Here is a 17,179-nt window from a genome sequence, read left to right on the forward strand (position 1 = left end):
AATAATACAAATTTCTTGTACTATAATTTTTTGTTCTCTTCAGTTTCTTTTTAAATTTGATTTGCGGTCAAAAGCTCAATGCTACAAATGCCTGCCTCTTGATCAAGCTGCACAGTGCGAATGACAGGGTCATTAGTGACGTCATAATTTCCATACGATTCTCTCTCGGTCTCTGGGTTCTTTGATGGTCGCTCAGCTGGTTTGACGGCCCCTCTCTTTCTCACCCACACTACTGCCATTTGCCGCCTCTTGTTTTGTCGTTTTGAACAACAATCATCTACATATCAGACCACAAATTCAAGCCGACTGGAAAGCAAATCATCGCAAGCCGATAGCAAAAATTACCAACGATGAAGGGATGACGTGCCTCTAAAAAACAAAAACTAAAACCAGCGACTACTAAAACATGTAAGTTTGATGGGGGGAGAGCCGGGAAATTGTGTAGTAAAATGTAATAGAAAGCCACGCTGTCTGTATTGTTGTTTGAGTGTCGTGTGTGGGTGCAGCAAGCAGCGCAGCAAAGCGCCAAAGCGCGTCGCGACTTGACATTGAAAAGTTAATTGCATTAGGCGTCTACATAAATGTTTATTGGGTTGCCATTTATGCAAGCCACGCACAAACAACAAACACAAGCGACAGAGAGAGAGAGAGAGAGAGTCGGGAGAGAAAAGCAGCACGCCAGCATCCCAGGTCTAAAGCGTTGTGGATTTTGTAGTTGGCGTAAAAGCGCTTACAACAGCAACAATTTCACACGCACACAGGCAAATACATACAATACGTATACGTGTGCACGAGTGTGTATGGCACGTTCTCTCATTGCCTGTGTGTTTGTGAGCGTAGTGTGTCTCTCTATCGCTTGCGCTTGTTTTGTCAATTCTCCAAAAACGCGTCGCGTGCTCCAACAACAAACACCACCCCAACCTGCGCCTGCCGCCTGTCGCCGCTGCTACTGCTGCTGCCGACGTCGTTGTCGTCGCTGCCGTCGTCCACTGCTGGTGAATTGTACTACAAAGCAGCAGCCCCATTCATCGTTCGACACTCACTGCTGCTGTTTTGTTGCCCAGAGTCCGGATCATATAGTTTTTGATTCCCATTTTGCTCTGGCGTAACACAAGAGGATTCCGTTCATTTTGTTGATTTCCCCCTCTCACCACCTCACCATCACACTCAGCAGCAGCAAGGAAAAACAAGAAACAACATGGTAGCTCAATGTTCGCGTTCACATTTTGCATAATTGTTTAAAAAAGGAAAATTGTGACTCCAAGTAAGTTGTAAAATTATGATACATTGTTAAAAACGATTTTCGCGTGCAGCACGCATTCAAATGCAAAAGTGTATGTGTGCAGTTGCAAAACGAAAAAAATGTAAAAGAAATCCTTGCGAAGTTGCAAGCCAAAGTGCTAAATTTAGACCTGAAACCAACAAGGCTGCAGCACGCAGTCGCTGCTTGGGCTGCTGCTTCTTCCTTCTGCTGGCCCCCCACAGCCAAAACACCCACACCACAAACTGTATGCATAAGCACACACATACAAACAAATATACTTACACGTATGTACATACTTCAGTTGCTGGTGCTCTCGCTTACTCTCTGCGTGAGGCTCTGTGCAAATGCACTTATGCATGTGGCTATGTGTGTGTATGTGTAGTATGAATGGAACAAAAGTACTTAGCGCTGCCAACAGCGGCGCAACTACAACAGCTACATCAATGCGGAATCGATAGTCAGACGACGTCAACGTGGACGACGCTGTGGAGGAGAAGAGAGCGACAGCGAAAGAGAAAGAGAGAGGAGGTCTGCTCCGGATAAAACAACGCTGCAAAGTCGTTTACGTTTTACTGTCGTCGTGTTCTCCCCGTTCTTCTGTGTACGTGTGAGTGGATGTATATGTTTGTGCTTGTGGGGCACGTAGTTGTCGTCGTAGTATTTTCCGCGTAAATTGAAAGCAAATTGAATGTGATTGAAACTGGCAGCAATACTTTCAACTTGCATTCAATTTTGCACACACAAACCAGACAAACTTGCTAACCATATTTCGAGACGTATCTCTGTTTTCTATGTCATGTTTCCACACATTTTTCTGAATTCATTTTTCATATCAATAACGCAACGACTTTCGCACGCTTTGGTATTTTTTCCTCTTTTTTGTTGCATTGCTTGCACTGCTGGCTGTCGGCGTCCATTACTAGCGCTGCTGCTGTTCGTGCTGCTTCTTCTGCCCATACAAAATACTATGTACTACGACGCGGGCAGCACGCTGCATTTCTACCGAAAAATCCCGAAGCCTCGTCGAAGGCACACGAATCGTCGGCACGAGTTATGCGCGCATGTTTGGCCCCTAGTCTACTGTACCCTCCCCTCACCAACATGCCGCCCTTCGCGCGCCCACTATTCACACACAGTCCAGACCAGCCCAGCCAGTCAGTCAACCAGTGCAAAAAGCTCCCACACACATACACGCATGCACACACGTACAGAAACTGCAAGTGAGAGAACAGCAACAACAACAACAGTAGACAGCAGAAGCAGTAGTCGCAGAGCTCCAGCGCCAGCGCAGAGATTTTTTGGCCATAATTTTTCAGTTTGAGCGCAGCGCTAGCCGGTGACGGGTGATGATAGTAATACGTACATAGTAGTAATAAGTCGGCGAGCCGAAAAGTCTGCCACACACAGAGAGCAAGTAAAGCATTGCAGTGCAGCCCCCAAGTGCAATTGCAGTTTTGCAAAAAGTTTTTCGTGATTAACCCGGGTTATAAAATACATAGACATACGGCAAATATTAAAAACATGTACTACTCTATGCAAAAAATATAAAGCAACTACTACTTATTCTAACATTTGCTGCTGCTGCTAATGCTGCTCCTGTCTGGCCGTGGGGTCCTGTTGAGGCAGAACTTTTTTTGCTTCCGCAATACGACGGACGACGACGAGACTGAAAATCGATAATTTCGTGCTGTATAAGTTACGGCGAAAGGTGCGCGCTCACTCGGTTCAGTTGTGTGTGTTCGGCTCTCGGCGGTTCGGCTTTTCGGTGTTCGGATTCAACGACGAAAGCAGCATTCTTATTGTTGTTGTTGGTGTTGGTGGCGTAGGGTGCAGATTACAACAAGAAAACGCCGCGCATGAAACGTGATTGAAATTATTGCACAAAAAGGAAACGGCGCTTACACGCGCCATACAGGCGTGCGTAGGCGGCAACAGTGCAAAAGAGAAATACATTGCAAGTGTGTGTGTGTCGGTGAGAGAGGGCGCTTAAGAATAGACTGAGCGCGCACTGGAGCTCGCTCTCTCGCGTAAATCAGGAAGCAAAAGTAAAGCAAAAAATAACAAACAAAAATACACACACACCGATGGCTGCTGGCTGGCGAATAAATAGAAACCGTAAAGGCAAAAATTTGTACTAGCATGTAGTAATAGTAGTAGAGAAACGTGTGCAAGTGCGAGAGCGAGAGCAAGAGGACCCCACGGACATCCAAAAACACCCATACACGAAACGGGTGGCTTGACGGGGACGTCGCAGTCGCCGTCGCGTTCGCAGTCACCGTCTCCGTCGACGTCGTCGCCGTCGTCGTAGTAAGTTTTTCTGTGTTGTGGGTGCAGCGTCGCGTAAACACGAACGTGTGTGCTTGTGCGAATGTGTGTCTGCGTGTGGAATGTGTAATACATATAAATAAAGGAAAAAAATAAAGCACACACAGCAACAAAATCATGATAAAGTTTGTCAGGCACAAAAGTCGCGAGAATTCATTAAAGGCATCGAAAAATTTTCTGCGTAAAAAGGTAGCACTAAACAAAATTACACTACGTGTAGTCGCTATATCAATAAAATTCGGTAATTGTAATAACACAACACTTTCGATTTGTTTTTTATTTGTTTGCAGCGTGAATCGAATGACTCTGGTACCGAATCTGATGGTGAACTTCTCGATGTGGAAAACAAACGTCACTTAGACGTGGATATGGAAACTAGTAAGTAACGCCTCGACCTTTTGAGCAGCCATTTTGTTTTGCATTGTTGTCGCACCAAAGAAACGATCTCAGCTATAATATTGCAATCGATAATCATAAATTTAAAAATGAGCATTTTTTTTATTTCCCTGACATTTCTGAAGGACCGTTTTAAGCTATGATATCGATATCGATAACCATGTCTTAAAAGCTTTCAAACTAAATAGTTTTTGCAAATATTAAATACCATTTTATTTGTGTATCCTCGTAACAGGTTTGAGTTCCTGGACGGATGCAAACTCACCTACAACCGATACTGCATGCTCATCCGAGTCTTCTGCCACTGCTGCTGCTGCAATGATGTGTCACCATCAAACGTCGTCGTCCTCATCCTGCGCCCATCTCATGTACGATCAACACAGTTCTGAGGAGGAGCTCGAGGTGATTAATGGGCCCTCAGCCGTGGCTGCGGCCGAGGCAGCTGCTGCTGCCGCTGCGGCGCATACAACCACAACAGCAACCACCAGCGGTGGCGGTGGCACAGTGGCATCTTCGTCGTCGTGTGCATCGCGTCTATCGAACCGGGGATGCACCTCATCGCTGGATACGGAGGCGCCATACGATGAGCAGCGCGCCACAACATCAGCGAACTCAAAGCGTTCCAGCTCAACGCTAATGGTTGAGAATCGAAAGCGTTCTTTGGCCCACAGCTCGGATGATGAGGTGAGTAATGAACAAAGTATCCAAGTACACATTAATTAGTGATGATGATTAGTAAGCAATTTAAACTTGATGATAATGATGTGATTCGGTTGTTCACAGTTGCGCAACTCGTTGGAGCCGATATTGACGCCCGTGAATTTTCGTACATCGCCGCCATTGGAGGCATTTAAGCCAAATCGTAGCCATATGATGTTCCGCTCCACAACGCCACTGATATTATCGGAGGCCAGATGTGGCATCGAAAATATTAAATTATGTGATAATAGTGTAAATGAGGAGAACGGTGACGGCAACGGCAGCAACAATAGCAACAGTAACAATAGCAGCAACAACAACAGCAGCAGCAACAAATGCCCCAAACTGGGAGCGGGAGGAGGAAGCAACGAGAACGAGCCGAGTGTTATTAAGGCATGCAGCAGCAGCTTAAAGATGAGCAACAGTTCGCATCACATTTATCAGCCGCAGCCCAAGTATAGTTTCCATTACAATAGCTCTAGAAGTAGTCCGGCCTCCACCACAGGATTGGACATGGAGGTGCGTTCGGTTAGTCCGCCCGCGAAATTATTTCATTGCGCCATCTCGCCGCGTCGTCGACCCAGCAACAATGTTGCTGGAGGAGCAGCTGGAACTGCTGGAGCAGGAGGAGCTGGAGCTGGAGGAGCTGTTGCAGGAGCTATAGGTGAAACAGCGAATGCTGCCGTTGCCGTTGCCGCTGCCGCTACACAGAGACTGCAGCGACCGCATCGGCCGTGTTTAGATTTTGATAAGATGCAGCAGGTGAGTCTCTAATGCAGAGCGCGCTAACAGCGAATGAAACGGAAAAGGCAAATCAAAGACTTTTTATACAAACAACAACAAAACAACATCAACAACAACAATACTGCAAACTGTAAGAGAGCATAAATAGAGAGACAGAGGTAGAGAGACGAAAGAAAGAGTACCTAAGCAACCAGTGTTGATCAACACTGGCCTCACAATTAGGCGCACACTACACGATCAAACGGCATGACGGGACTTCATGACGGTCGATCGTCAGGCATAAAAACGACTCAAACACAGGCATACAATAAACAAAAAACAGCAACAAAAGATATCATCAAATCAAATTATGTAAAGCTAAAAAATAATTGAGAAATTTTAAACAGAAAATACGCTAACAACAAAGGCAACAACTAACAATAGAAGCAGCTATTTTTTCACAATTTTAAACCAAAAAAAATAAAAAAAAAAAATGGAAAAGAAAAACAGAACCCATGACAAGTTTGACAGCATAAACAGAAAAGATGTTTAGATATATGTATGTATATGGATAAATGTATGTAGTAACTACAGGATTGTAAATAATGAATTTGTGTGCGTTGACAGAAAAAAAAGAAAACCATAAAACACAGAAAAAAGCCGAAACCGAAACCCAAATCGAAATGGAAACCAAAATCTTTTTGAAAATTGGCATAGGGCTACGTTGTTAGCGAATGTTTTAATTTTTTTAATCGTCAAACATGCAAGCAAAAGAAACTTAAAATTAAATATTAAAAAAAAATTGAAAAAAAATAAAATTAAAAAAAAACAGAAATAACAAAATGTGGTGTGATGTAGAACGAAGACTCGAAAACTTTAAAGAGCAAAATTATATTTCTATAAATTGTGTAATGTGCAAAGCAAAAAATAATAATATTGAGGAGAGAATAAGCGAAATGTGAGCGGTTAGTGGGAGCAGCAAGATATGGAAGGAAATAGCGTAGCAAACACTGGGGACAAACACAACAAACAACAAAATAGCAACAGGCAACAATGTGAAGCAAACAATAGTAAATAAAATTAAAAACCAAAAACCAACATAAACTTTTGTAAGCAAGCAAATACAACCTAAGTTGGGCAGTTGAAAAGGAAAAAAAAAAAAACGACAACCAGTTTATTATATGTTTAATGTACAACAAGATGAAATAGTAAGCTATTTTATAAACAATCTTTAAATTTATCCACAAACTAAAGAAAAATTATAGAAACGACGAACGAAAAAAAAAAACCAAAATGCTGCCATCAGTTAAAACAATTCATATGTGCATGTATTAAATGAAAGATCTGATCCTTTATTTACTATATGATTGATGAGATTGATGATGGAACAATAAACGCAACAAAATAAAACAAAATTGGACAAAACAATTGCAGGCGCATATTATGTGTATTAGTAAAACAGAATTCATTTTTCTTTGTCAAACTTAAGTAAACAAAAACAAAATAAAAATACAAAAAAACCAAAACAACCAATAATAAGCCCATATTAAATTAAAAAAAAAATGAAACAAAAAAGAAAGAAGAAAAAGCAACCAGTCGATATGAGAAACCAAAAGAAAAGCAACAAAAAAGTAAAAATAAAATAAAAACCGTAATTGTGTGCAACCATAGCAAGCAAAACAGGCAACATACATTTTTAAGTATATATATTATAAACGATATTCAAAGTAATGCTAATTTTAAATCATATTTAATGTGAGAAGCAAACAACAAGATTTCTGTTAACTCCAAAAGTAGTTGAAGAATTTCGTAATCCATATTTTCAATAACCATACCCAACCAAACATTATGACGATTTTCACACAGATTCAACACACACACACACACATTAACCACACCACACCACAGTACACCACAACCTACCAAGACAGCATAATCCACACCACCAACGAAACTAAAAACAAAACAAACAAGAAAAACAAAAACAAAAACTATATCCATCAATGATCAGGCAAGTAGTCGAGAGCTAGCTGGAGGAGAGAAGGGAAGTGCAAGGTACTAGGCATGCAGTTTTCATCATTTTTAAACAAAAATTAATTAACGAAACAAACAAAATGATAAGAAAAAGAAATTATATTATATATACATATATATTATTATAAATGGAGAACGGAAGATATCATGGACTGAGCGTATGTTAGAGAGCAAGTGTGGAAACCACTACTAGGTTCTAGATTTTAAGTTGCAAAGTGAAAGATAAATTGTGAAAAAGGCCATAGAAAGGCTACAAAAAACGGTAAAGCACACAAAAAAAAAGAAAAAAGGAGGCATCTTTAAAGAAAATTTATGTTGAATATTTTTGAGACACAAAACTAAAAAATAATGAAAAGAAAGAAATGATGAAAAACCAGTTAAGTTGTAAACAAATACAAAGATTTCATTACGGCTTGGGCCTGCAGACAGCGCCCACGCCACTTGTGTTGTACATAGTTACATTAATATTTATGATATATATTTAATATATATATATATATCTAAATATATATATATTACTCATTAAAAAGATGGATGAAAAAAATGAAACCTTAAGAATTAAGACGATGAACGGTACAAGTGCAAAAAGAATGAAAGAATTATAAAAAGAAAAACAAAACGAAAAAAAAAACAACCAAAACAAAGAAAATGAAAATAATAAAGAAATGCTCTGCAATAGAAAGCAAAAACATTTTAAACATTTTTAAATATCCCATTCCAATTTAGCAACTGACGATAAACTAAACTAATTGCAATGGAGATGTTATCGTCTATCGGCAGAGTGGAAATCGATGGCGTTTTACATATTTAAAATTTTATTCGTTACTTTTATGCTTAAAACACTTATAAACAATTACTAATCTACACAGTGTGGTCAGTTCGTACTTCAACGACGTTTCAAGGAGCTGATGTATGTACATATCAATTACAGGCATTCTTTATATACTATATCTATATATATACAAATAGTTTAATACTATTATTTTGTAGAAACCTTGGCACATGGCTATAAGCCCAAAATTTCCTGCTCATTGTCGCCGCAAACGGCATCAGACTTGTTATTCAAATTCATCTCATCATCGTCCTCATCTTCTATTTGCTTCAATTTTTTGCTCGTGCCACGCGTAAGTTTTGCTCCTCTGCCAGGTTCGTGGATGCGAGCGTGCCGCTTTAGATCGCCATTTACGCGGAACTTCTTATCGCAAATGGTGCAAGCATATGGCTTTTCACCAGTGTGTATCTTAACGTGGGCAACCAAATAGGAGCTGGCCCGAAACGTTTTCTCGCAATACTGGCAGGCATAATTACGCTCACAAGTGTGTATCCTTCGATGCACCACCAGCGAGTATTTACGCGAGAAATTCTTGCCACAGAATTCACACATGTGCGGCTTGAGTTTGCTGTGCTTCGAGTCCGTGTGATACTTGAGATCGCCCCACTGGCGGAACCTCGTGTCGCATTGCTCGCATTTGTAAGGCTTCAAACCGGAATCTGCAAAGAGGGCAAAAGATTAACCAATGCTTTAAACAATGCTATTGTGACTTACGTGTCCTAGCGTGTGCCTTCAAGGCCCCTTGAGTGTAGAAGGCGCGATCGCAGGTAATGCAGACAAAAGCTCGCTCCTTCGTATGTGTAAACTGATGATACTTGAGCGCATTGTACGAGTTGAAATCCCGTGAACATTTGGCACAACGAAACTTGCGCTTGAGCTCACTTCCTTCACCATTGTCGTTATCGCCCGGCTGCTTGCCGGCCTCCTCCATGTCCAGCATATACAACTCAGCACTATCATCAATCACTGAGGCAGCTGGCGAAGATGGCATGCTGTCTGTTGGGTCCGCATTGCACTCTTCCAGTTTGAACGAATCGTTGATTATCAGAGGCGAACGTTGCAGCTGCTCAATGGTCGATCCAGTAGCGGTGGGCGTAGGAGTTCGCACCGGCAGCTCATGCTCTTTGTCCAGCTCGCCGACCTCATTTGCCTGCGTTGTCTCAATGTAGTGTTTTTTGTGGCACATGTCCAGCTTGGATTGGTGATGTTGTTGCTGCTGCGTTGTTGGTTGCTCTGCTGGCGGATGTTGTTGAAAATGCAGTGCCATTTGCTCATTTTCGATTTCTGTGGACTTCAATAGCGGCGGTGTCGTAGGTGGCGGTGGCTCACCGGGCAGCAGCAAGCCGGAGAATGCAATGTCGGTGAAATTATTGTTAAACCAAGGCGCACGCATGCCACTTGAGGTCAGCTCCAGATCGACCAGTTCGTCACAGGTATCTTCAATGGATACTTTATCCACCACATTGCGTATGCCCTCCAACATATCCTCGGTATCGCTGAATTCCACATCGTCCACCACATTGGCCACATCATTGGATGTAGATGGATTTGTGGAGCCAACGTTGGGAGTCAATTTATCGTCAGCCTTATGCAGGGACAAGGCATCTGAATGTATGACCATATTGACGCCCACATCATCCACTACATCGTCATCCACATGGCTAATATTGTGAAAGTTGTCAAAATTCAGCTGCACATCGTGGAATACTTGATCCAGCTTCTCCTGCTCCTGTTGTAGCTGCAAATAAGTAGAGCAAGGTAAGTGTTTTCTTCTTACATTCTTATTCAGTAAGAGTAATCATTCATCAGTAATCATTGAATTGCTAATTGGAAAAACAAAAATTACAATGGTTGGTCCTACCTTATCTTCTGCTGAAAGTCCGCACATGTCCAGTGGCTCCTTTTGCTGCTGCTGTTGTTGCTGCTGTTGCTGTTGGGGTTGATCTATGCTGGTGGGGTCGTAGTGCTCCTTGAGATGCGCATAGAACTCAATTTGTGTGTGTACAGCATAGCCACAGATCTCACAACTGTATGGGGCCACCACTGGCACTTGATGCTGATGCTTGTGCTGCTCCAGTTCCAATTCCATGCCACCCAGCGAACCCTTGAGCTTACGCGAAATGCGCTTCTTGTGTGGTAACACTTTGCGGGCATTTGTCGTGGACACACTGTGCGCATAGAGCAGTTCATCGTCTTGCAGTGCCGGACATGCCACATCAATGGGCACAGTCGGCTCTATGGCTAGCGCTGGGAAGGTTGGTTGGGAGCCTTGTTGAGGCACCACATCGTTGAGTGTTAGAAACTCCACATCCGTTTCCTTAGGATAGTTGTTGCTGTTGCGTGTGCGTTCTTCGCTTGAAGCGGGCACATCATTCGAGCTTGTTGCATTTGGTTCATCCACAACATGTTTGTTCACAAATTGGAATATGGAATTGTGAAAATTAAGCTCTGGCGGAGTCAGCGTGTGATGCTTTTCCACATAGTCGACTCCCACGTTGCCAGTTCCTGTGCTGCTGTTGGTTGTGCTTAGATTTCTAGGGCCTTCGGCTTTGGGAAACACTCCAGATTGGTCCATTAAATCCATCATAAAGTTGTTGTGCATCAACTCTGTCGCCAGCAGCGTCTGAATGGATAAACACATAAAATACAATTGAATTTGGAGAATTAATATAGCCATTCACTTACGTGATCGATGAACTGTTGTGTATCCACTTCTTTGCGCTCCATTTTGTTCGTTTCACACAAAAATTCATTAAAAATAAAAGATCAACTTTGAACTCGACAAGTACAAATCTAAATTGCAGAAATTCCTACAGCTGTTCAGGCTGACCAAAAGTGGGTTTCAGAAAATAAGTTTGCTCATGATGAAAAGTACTATAATTACACCTTAAATTAGTAACTTGGTCACACTTTTGCGAAAGACTATCGAGCCACGAAGCGTGAAGTCGAAATCGACAATTTTGTATTATCGATAAGTTTTAGTAAGACTCGCTAAACATTTATGGGCAGCACTTTTCCATGGCGCTAAATTCAAATGTTTCGTGAGGCAAACGAAGGCAAACATTTTTCAAAATATATTTAGTTCTGTTGTTAAATGTCAGTGAGAAAACGGTTCGCTGGGACAATGGCATTAATGATGCTTGTAATTAATGCAAGAGTCATGCCTCAGTCATCAGCAGCATCAACTTAATGCAGATCAAAGCGATTGCGACTTGCATATACAATCTCCACTTCAATTGTTGCCCGGAATTGCATGTCAAACACATTCGAACGGCATCTTTAAGGTGTTACCGCCTCGGCACTGTGGTGGCAATGATGGATTTGGATCTGTTATTGTTATGATTCGTATGAATTTGGTGCGTAATTGCTTGGCACAACAACACTACTAAGTAGAAGCTACAAATGTTCATCTAAACAAAAAGAAAAGAGAAAAAAAATGTTGTCTCGCCGTGTGGTTTATTTATTTTTATATCCACACTGTGTAATGCAGGCGAAAGGCAGATCAAAAGATTTACCAAAAGCCACACAAAATATATTGTCTAATAATTGTTTATTAAACATTAAAAGACTTATGCCAAATATTAAACAGCCGCCAGCCATCACATAAAGTGTCAGAGAGAAGAATAAAAGTACATAAAATTTTATTGCGACCAGTTCAGTTCAGTTCAGGCTGTTCTCAATTCCTCTCTGCGTGCCCCTTGCCCCCCAAAAATATCGTGCAACATATGGCAACCACAGAGACTTGCTGACTTGCTGACTGTCTCGTCTCTCTGAGCGCACAATTTGTGCGCTAAGCCCTCTGATCCATTTACCATAAATATGTTGATATATCACAGCGCAGGATTAGCTTCCTGTTTGCAACCATATGGAGTTCCGACAATTTTTTGTTCTTCGGCTCACTCGAGATGCAGAGAACGAGGGGGGACGGATCATCATCTGCGGTGGCTGCCACTTGAGCGTGTTAAATATATGAAGTGTTAATTTGTAAATGCATGTAAATTGGAATGTTTATTGTTATGTTTGTGCTTTAGTTTTATGTGGCCACCAATTGGTTGGATCCGCTCTTGAGCTCCCTGAGAAAGGGTATCTCTTAGTCATTCATTTTCTTTCATTTTCCCCATTTTTTATGAGCATTTCTTTATTGGTTGTATCTACTTGCATACACTTTTTTGCTTAATACTTTAATCCAAACAAATTCGCAGATGTTTTTGTCGCTGTTTTGAATTTGTTTTTATTGATTATTGCTTTTGTTGTTTGGTCTTTATATTCATATATATTTTTCTGATATTTTGAAGCGCACAAATATTATTTTTTCATTAGCCGAATGCAAATAGATTTTACTGCCTTGGCGGCGAAATATGGTGAACGCCCTCAGCTCTCATTGCTACCTGATCGCAAGCTGATCTCTTGACCAGCTCGCAGTATTTCCTCTTTTCCTCTTTTCCACTTTTTCATTTCCCATTCTGCAGTTTGTTTATTTTGCTTTGCTTTCTTTGCTGCCCACATTTTTATTTTTTTGGGAAAGGTGTTTGTTGGCAATTCAGTTTGTTTTTGGTTTAGCTCGATTCAATTTAATATAAATAAATAGAATGCTTACAAATATTTTCGACAAATATGTAAGATCAATATTTGTTATAGGGCTTCCTTAGCTGACTGAGCAAATTTAAAAAGCAAATGGAAAACCTGCTCGAAAGATTTTCGAAATGGGATTTGTGATCTTTTGTGGGTTTGCTGAAAGAAATCATCTACAGAGGCATCTGCATGATTTTTAATAGAAATTCTTTTTCGCATTAAAAAAGAATGCTAAAATGATCGTACAATATGAGAATAAGAATGATATCAAGAAAAATACGTCGAAAGTAATATTGAGAGGATAAAAAATATTAAAATATTTCTGCGAAAGATAAAAAATAATATAATTCCAATGTTTATATTTTCAATATTTCTGTCAGATCTTAACTATATATTTCTTCACATTTTGTTGTCGTTTTCTTTCTTGTTTATTTATAATTCGCGACTGGTTTATGTGCAAACGTGACTAAAGTTAGAAGTCATTAGTTGCAAAATTTGCTGAAGCACAATATGGGAATCTTTGTTAACCAAACTGAGGCAGCAACTTCACAAACTGTCAGCTTGCCATGTGTGGCAAGTGTGCTGTACATTTCGGTGGCTGTTGCCACATGCTCGTTAGAAAGTTTGTGCAACAAAAAAAAAAAAGAAACTGCGCAAAGAAAGAGGCTGTTTTTCGTTTTGTTCGTTTTTTATTATCGCTGCTTTTACAATACATAATGACATTATTATTATAAGCGTGCTTTTTTGTGGATACAACAAAAGCGGAGCAGAGCAGAGCACGGAAATGAGGGGAAGGAGAGGGTGGGAGAGAGGCACAAGGACTCGGACCGCCAAAGGAGCGAAGCGAAGCGAGAGAGTTGGGAGTGTGAGAGAACAGGAAGTATGGAAGTGGGCAAGTGCCTTCTTTTGTTCTTCGTCACGTTCTGCGGTGCGCACTCGGGAGCCAGAACAGTAACAATCCACCTTGCCCCAGCTGGAGGAGGAAGCGGAAACAGCCGCAGTAACACAGCAATAGCAGCAACACAGCAATAGCAGCAACAACAACTAGAGGGGGGTTGCGTTTCAAGAGCTGTTCGATCGTTGGAGAGTTTATGCCAAAGACTTTTGCAAAACAAAAGCTGTGAAATGTAACAAAAATGCAAAAACAAACAGCGGGCGAGGAGGGTGAAAGGTGGGGGAGGAGAGCGATGTGGCACGGGCTGTTGGTGCTGCTGCTGCATAAATATTGTCGACAACAACAACAGCAGCAGCAGTAGCAGCAGTGAGTGACAGTGGCAAGTTCCACCTCACTCCCTCTTACTGCCCCTTTTTCTGTGTGGCCCCGGGGCCATTGCTGCCGCTTTTTGTGGCGCACGTTTTTCATAATTTTGTGCGCATCTCAGCGAAAAATCTGTTGACGCAATTGTCACGTGCTGCTGTGTGTTGTTACTATGTTTTTTCTCTCATTTTTTTTTATTTTTCTTGTCTTGTTGTTGTGTTGTTATTGTCGTTTTTCACTTGTCCAAAAAGGATGTGCCACCCGATGAGGCACGCGCGTATTGCGCATAGTTTTACCCACATGCTTGCCCCACGTGCCACTTTCCATGTGGCCCAGACAAAGTGCTCGACGCTCATTTTAATCAGATCGAGCTGAAAAAGAACATGGCATCTACATAGAGGAAAAGGCTACACTATCGAAAGCAAAAAGTTCTGTTAAGAAATTTGGCATAACTTTGATCAATTTAGGATTGAATTTGTTTGCATTTTATTATTATTATTATTTACATGTTAATTGTTATACAAAATCATATAATAACTAAAAGAAGAGAGTGCTTGCAACTAAGGCCTTCGAAAGTTAACTTATATGTTGTTATGTTTGCATTTTAGTAAATTAATGTTTTACTGAGCGAGCCTCAAATTTTGAGATCAATTAATACACCAAAAACAACTGGAATAAAACTTTAACTTATTTTATTTCATTCGGTTTTCTTTCAATTTTTTTTTTATAATTTAAGTTTTCTTTTATTTATTTCAATGAAATGACATTTAACAACCTTGTTTTAAAAAGCGTTCAATTTGTTTAATGATCTTAATTGTATCGAATTAACAAAAGGAAATTCTGTTACGCTATTGCATTGAATTGAAGTAAAAACATTTTTATAAATTTGCTTAGTTAAATGAATTTGATTTATTTGTGCAATATTTTTTTGGGGACTTACTGTCCTTACTTGTCCTTCAAAGTAGTATTGAATATCAGAAAGCAACATATTTCTATTTAAAAAGTGTTGTGGATGTTGTTGTGGATGTGCTTACATCTACATCATCATATGTATATGTATAATATTATGTATTTTGAAGTAAATATTTTATATTAAATTAAGGAAGAAAGTTCTATCTCAAGAGTTGTTTTTGAGATCAAAAAGTTGTCAAACTTTTGGTTTTTATTCTTCATTTAGAATCTGATATTTCCCTCTTTAAAGTATAATATAAATTGTGCAATTTTGCAAACCAAATTGATTGAAATAATTTTCTCAAGTGGGAAAAATATGTGAATATTGTATTTAAAATATATGTTAATCACATAAAAAAACACTCTGCAGTATTTTATGTGTTAAAATTCAGTCGCGTTTCTTGCAAATGCCAAGTGCACGAGCTCAATAGCTATGCATGGCATTGTTTTGGGATCATTAAACTCTGGAAGTAGGCATATCTAACATATAGGGTCTACCATATAGGGTCGCCGTTGTTGTTGCTTTTGGATGCCCGCTAAGCGAAACCACACGCCCAGCTTTGGCTCTACCTTTTTGCCAATATTGTTTGACGTTACGTCAATCCGAAAACACCCCGAAAGCATCGAAAAAATAAAATAAAACGGAATTGAGATGAAAGGAGAGACTTCTTCGGCAAAGCTCTTGATTGGGATCGATGTCGTTATGTTCGGTTGGCAGCAATTGCTGCGATTGCTGCGATTGCCACAGCGATAGTTTTCACATGTTTTGTTCAAGCATTAATTCCGTTTAAATGATTTCCACTTTATTTTCGCTCGTTTTTTATTTTTATTTGTTCTTGTTGCGCACACATTTTCGCTTTGCGCGTAATCAACTGGAAATGAATTTGACCAACACAAGAGGTTCTCTTACACGAATATATTTATAATATAAATACATATTTTGCAGTTTTTATATATTTGATTTGTGTGGTGGCCCATTAAAATGATGATTGTCAGGGCCATTGAGCCGTGAAAATCACGGCAATAGCACACACAAAGAGCAGAGCAGAGCAGAAACGTATTTGATCATTTTCGATTCGCATTTGATCAGCAAGGTCAAACGATGGCCACGACTCAATGCCAAACAAGCTGAGCTTGGCGTTCTCTCTCTCTCTGTGTGTGTGTGTGTGTACGGTTAACCAGCAAATGGCCAAAATATGCCATTTACATTGGCCACATCGCAGACAGCGCTGGGCTAAGCCAAGGACAGCACTCGATTCCAAGGACAAACTAGACTCGGACAGCTGAGTTTTTCCTCTCGGGCAACAGGCAACAGGCAGAAGGCATCAAGCATCAGGCATCATGCCTGTCAACAGCATCATCAACAGTGCAGTCCACAGCGGGTGCAATGTCCTTTCACGACTCATCAGCGTCCTGTTGTGTGTTGTCTCTCGCTGTGGATCTGTCGCTCTCTGTTCCTCTGTTCAGTTCCTCTCTGCCTCCTCTGGTGCGCTGCTGGTGCAAATCGCTGGCATTTAACACTAACTTCAGTTGTAGTTGCTGCTGCTGTTGTTGCTCCTCCCGCTGTCCCTGCCAAACAATTGTCACTGCCAAAACACCTGAAGTCGTAAGTTGCAACTGCAAACTGCAACAACTGCAGCAAGAACTCTGACATCTCTGCTTTCTATTCCCAATTTTTGTGGAGCAATACAAATGTGCAACAAGTCTCTTGTTTTGCTTTCCTTTGATCTGCTGCCGTCGTCTGTAATTCGAGTCATCGCATCACACTTTGAACAGTGTCTCCTCTCCCACTCAAGTGTTTCGGAGGTTTTGTAATTAACCGACATTCGAACAGCGACATCTCCAGTTGCCAGTCGCAAGTTCCCAATTCGAGAACTATGTCCACGCCTAAACACTTCACTTAACGCATGTGTGTTTCGTCTTCGTCTTTGTCCCTGGTGTCGCATTTCCACATTAGCTGCAGGCGGCGCCGCCAACGTCATCGTCACCGTCATCGTCACATTCACCGCCTGCCGCTTTGCTCCCCCCACTTCAGCTGACCGCCCCAAAACAAAGCCAAGGCGTTAATGAGAAAGTGTCACTGATTTGACGTCTGTCGTCAGTGCCCGCGGCGAAAGACCAAAGA

General features: G+C 41.0%; 2 protein-coding genes across 4 annotated transcripts; one reads left to right on the forward strand and one right to left on the reverse strand.

Moving 5' to 3' along the window:
* The first annotated feature begins 259 nt into the window (after positions 1 to 259).
* Positions 260 to 6,936, forward strand: LOC132795803 (probable serine/threonine-protein kinase ndrD). 3 transcript variants are annotated; one of them, XM_060806724.1, is made up of 4 exons: positions 260 to 408; positions 3,880 to 3,967; positions 4,221 to 4,669; positions 4,769 to 6,936. In XM_060806724.1, exons 2-4 carry the CDS (start codon positions 3,958 to 3,960, stop codon positions 5,456 to 5,458), a joined length of 1,149 nt encoding a protein of 382 aa, XP_060662707.1. In that variant the 5' UTR covers positions 260 to 408; positions 3,880 to 3,957; the 3' UTR covers positions 5,459 to 6,936. The 3 variants fall into 3 exon arrangements, with proteins under 3 accessions (XP_060662707.1, XP_060662700.1, XP_060662691.1); XM_060806717.1 differs by lacking the exon at positions 260 to 408 and adding an exon at positions 1,021 to 1,264; XM_060806708.1 differs by lacking the exon at positions 260 to 408 and adding an exon at positions 2,583 to 3,778.
* Positions 6,937 to 8,240: 1,304 nt separating this feature from the next.
* Positions 8,241 to 11,090, reverse strand: LOC132795756 (serendipity locus protein H-1). Its single transcript, XM_060806635.1, has 4 exons — positions 10,959 to 11,090; positions 10,135 to 10,896; positions 8,988 to 10,011; positions 8,241 to 8,932 (listed from the first exon to the last, which is right to left on the reverse strand). The coding sequence occupies exons 1-4, from the start codon at positions 10,998 to 11,000 to the stop codon at positions 8,448 to 8,450; spliced, it is 2,313 nt and encodes a 770-aa protein (XP_060662618.1). The 5' UTR covers positions 11,001 to 11,090; the 3' UTR covers positions 8,241 to 8,447.
* Between the last annotated feature and the right edge of the window lie 6,089 nt (positions 11,091 to 17,179).

This window comes from Drosophila nasuta, chromosome 2L (genome assembly GCF_023558535.2).
Source record: "Drosophila nasuta strain 15112-1781.00 chromosome 2L, ASM2355853v1, whole genome shotgun sequence".
Lineage (NCBI taxonomy): Eukaryota > Metazoa > Arthropoda > Insecta > Diptera > Drosophilidae > Drosophila > Drosophila nasuta.

Excerpts from the sequence above, each read along its gene's own strand:
- LOC132795803 (XM_060806708.1), top strand. The coding sequence starts at position 3,707 with ATGATAAAGTTTGTCAGGCACAAAAGTCGCGAGAATTCATTAAAGGCA. Across the intron at positions 3,968-4,220 it reads AGACGTGGATATGGAAACTA|GTTTGAGTTCCTGGACGGAT; the intron begins GTAAGTAACGCC and ends TCCTCGTAACAG. Across the intron at positions 4,670-4,768 it reads CCCACAGCTCGGATGATGAG|TTGCGCAACTCGTTGGAGCC; the intron begins GTGAGTAATGAA and ends GGTTGTTCACAG.
- LOC132795756 (XM_060806635.1), bottom strand. The coding sequence starts at position 11,000 with ATGGAGCGCAAAGAAGTGGATACACAACAGTTCATCGATCAC. Across the intron at positions 10,012-10,134 it reads GACTTTCAGCAGAAGATAAG|CTACAACAGGAGCAGGAGAA; the intron begins GTAGGACCAACC and ends ACTTATTTGCAG. Across the intron at positions 8,933-8,987 it reads GAAGGCACACGCTAGGACAC|ATTCCGGTTTGAAGCCTTAC; the intron begins GTAAGTCACAAT and ends CCCTCTTTGCAG.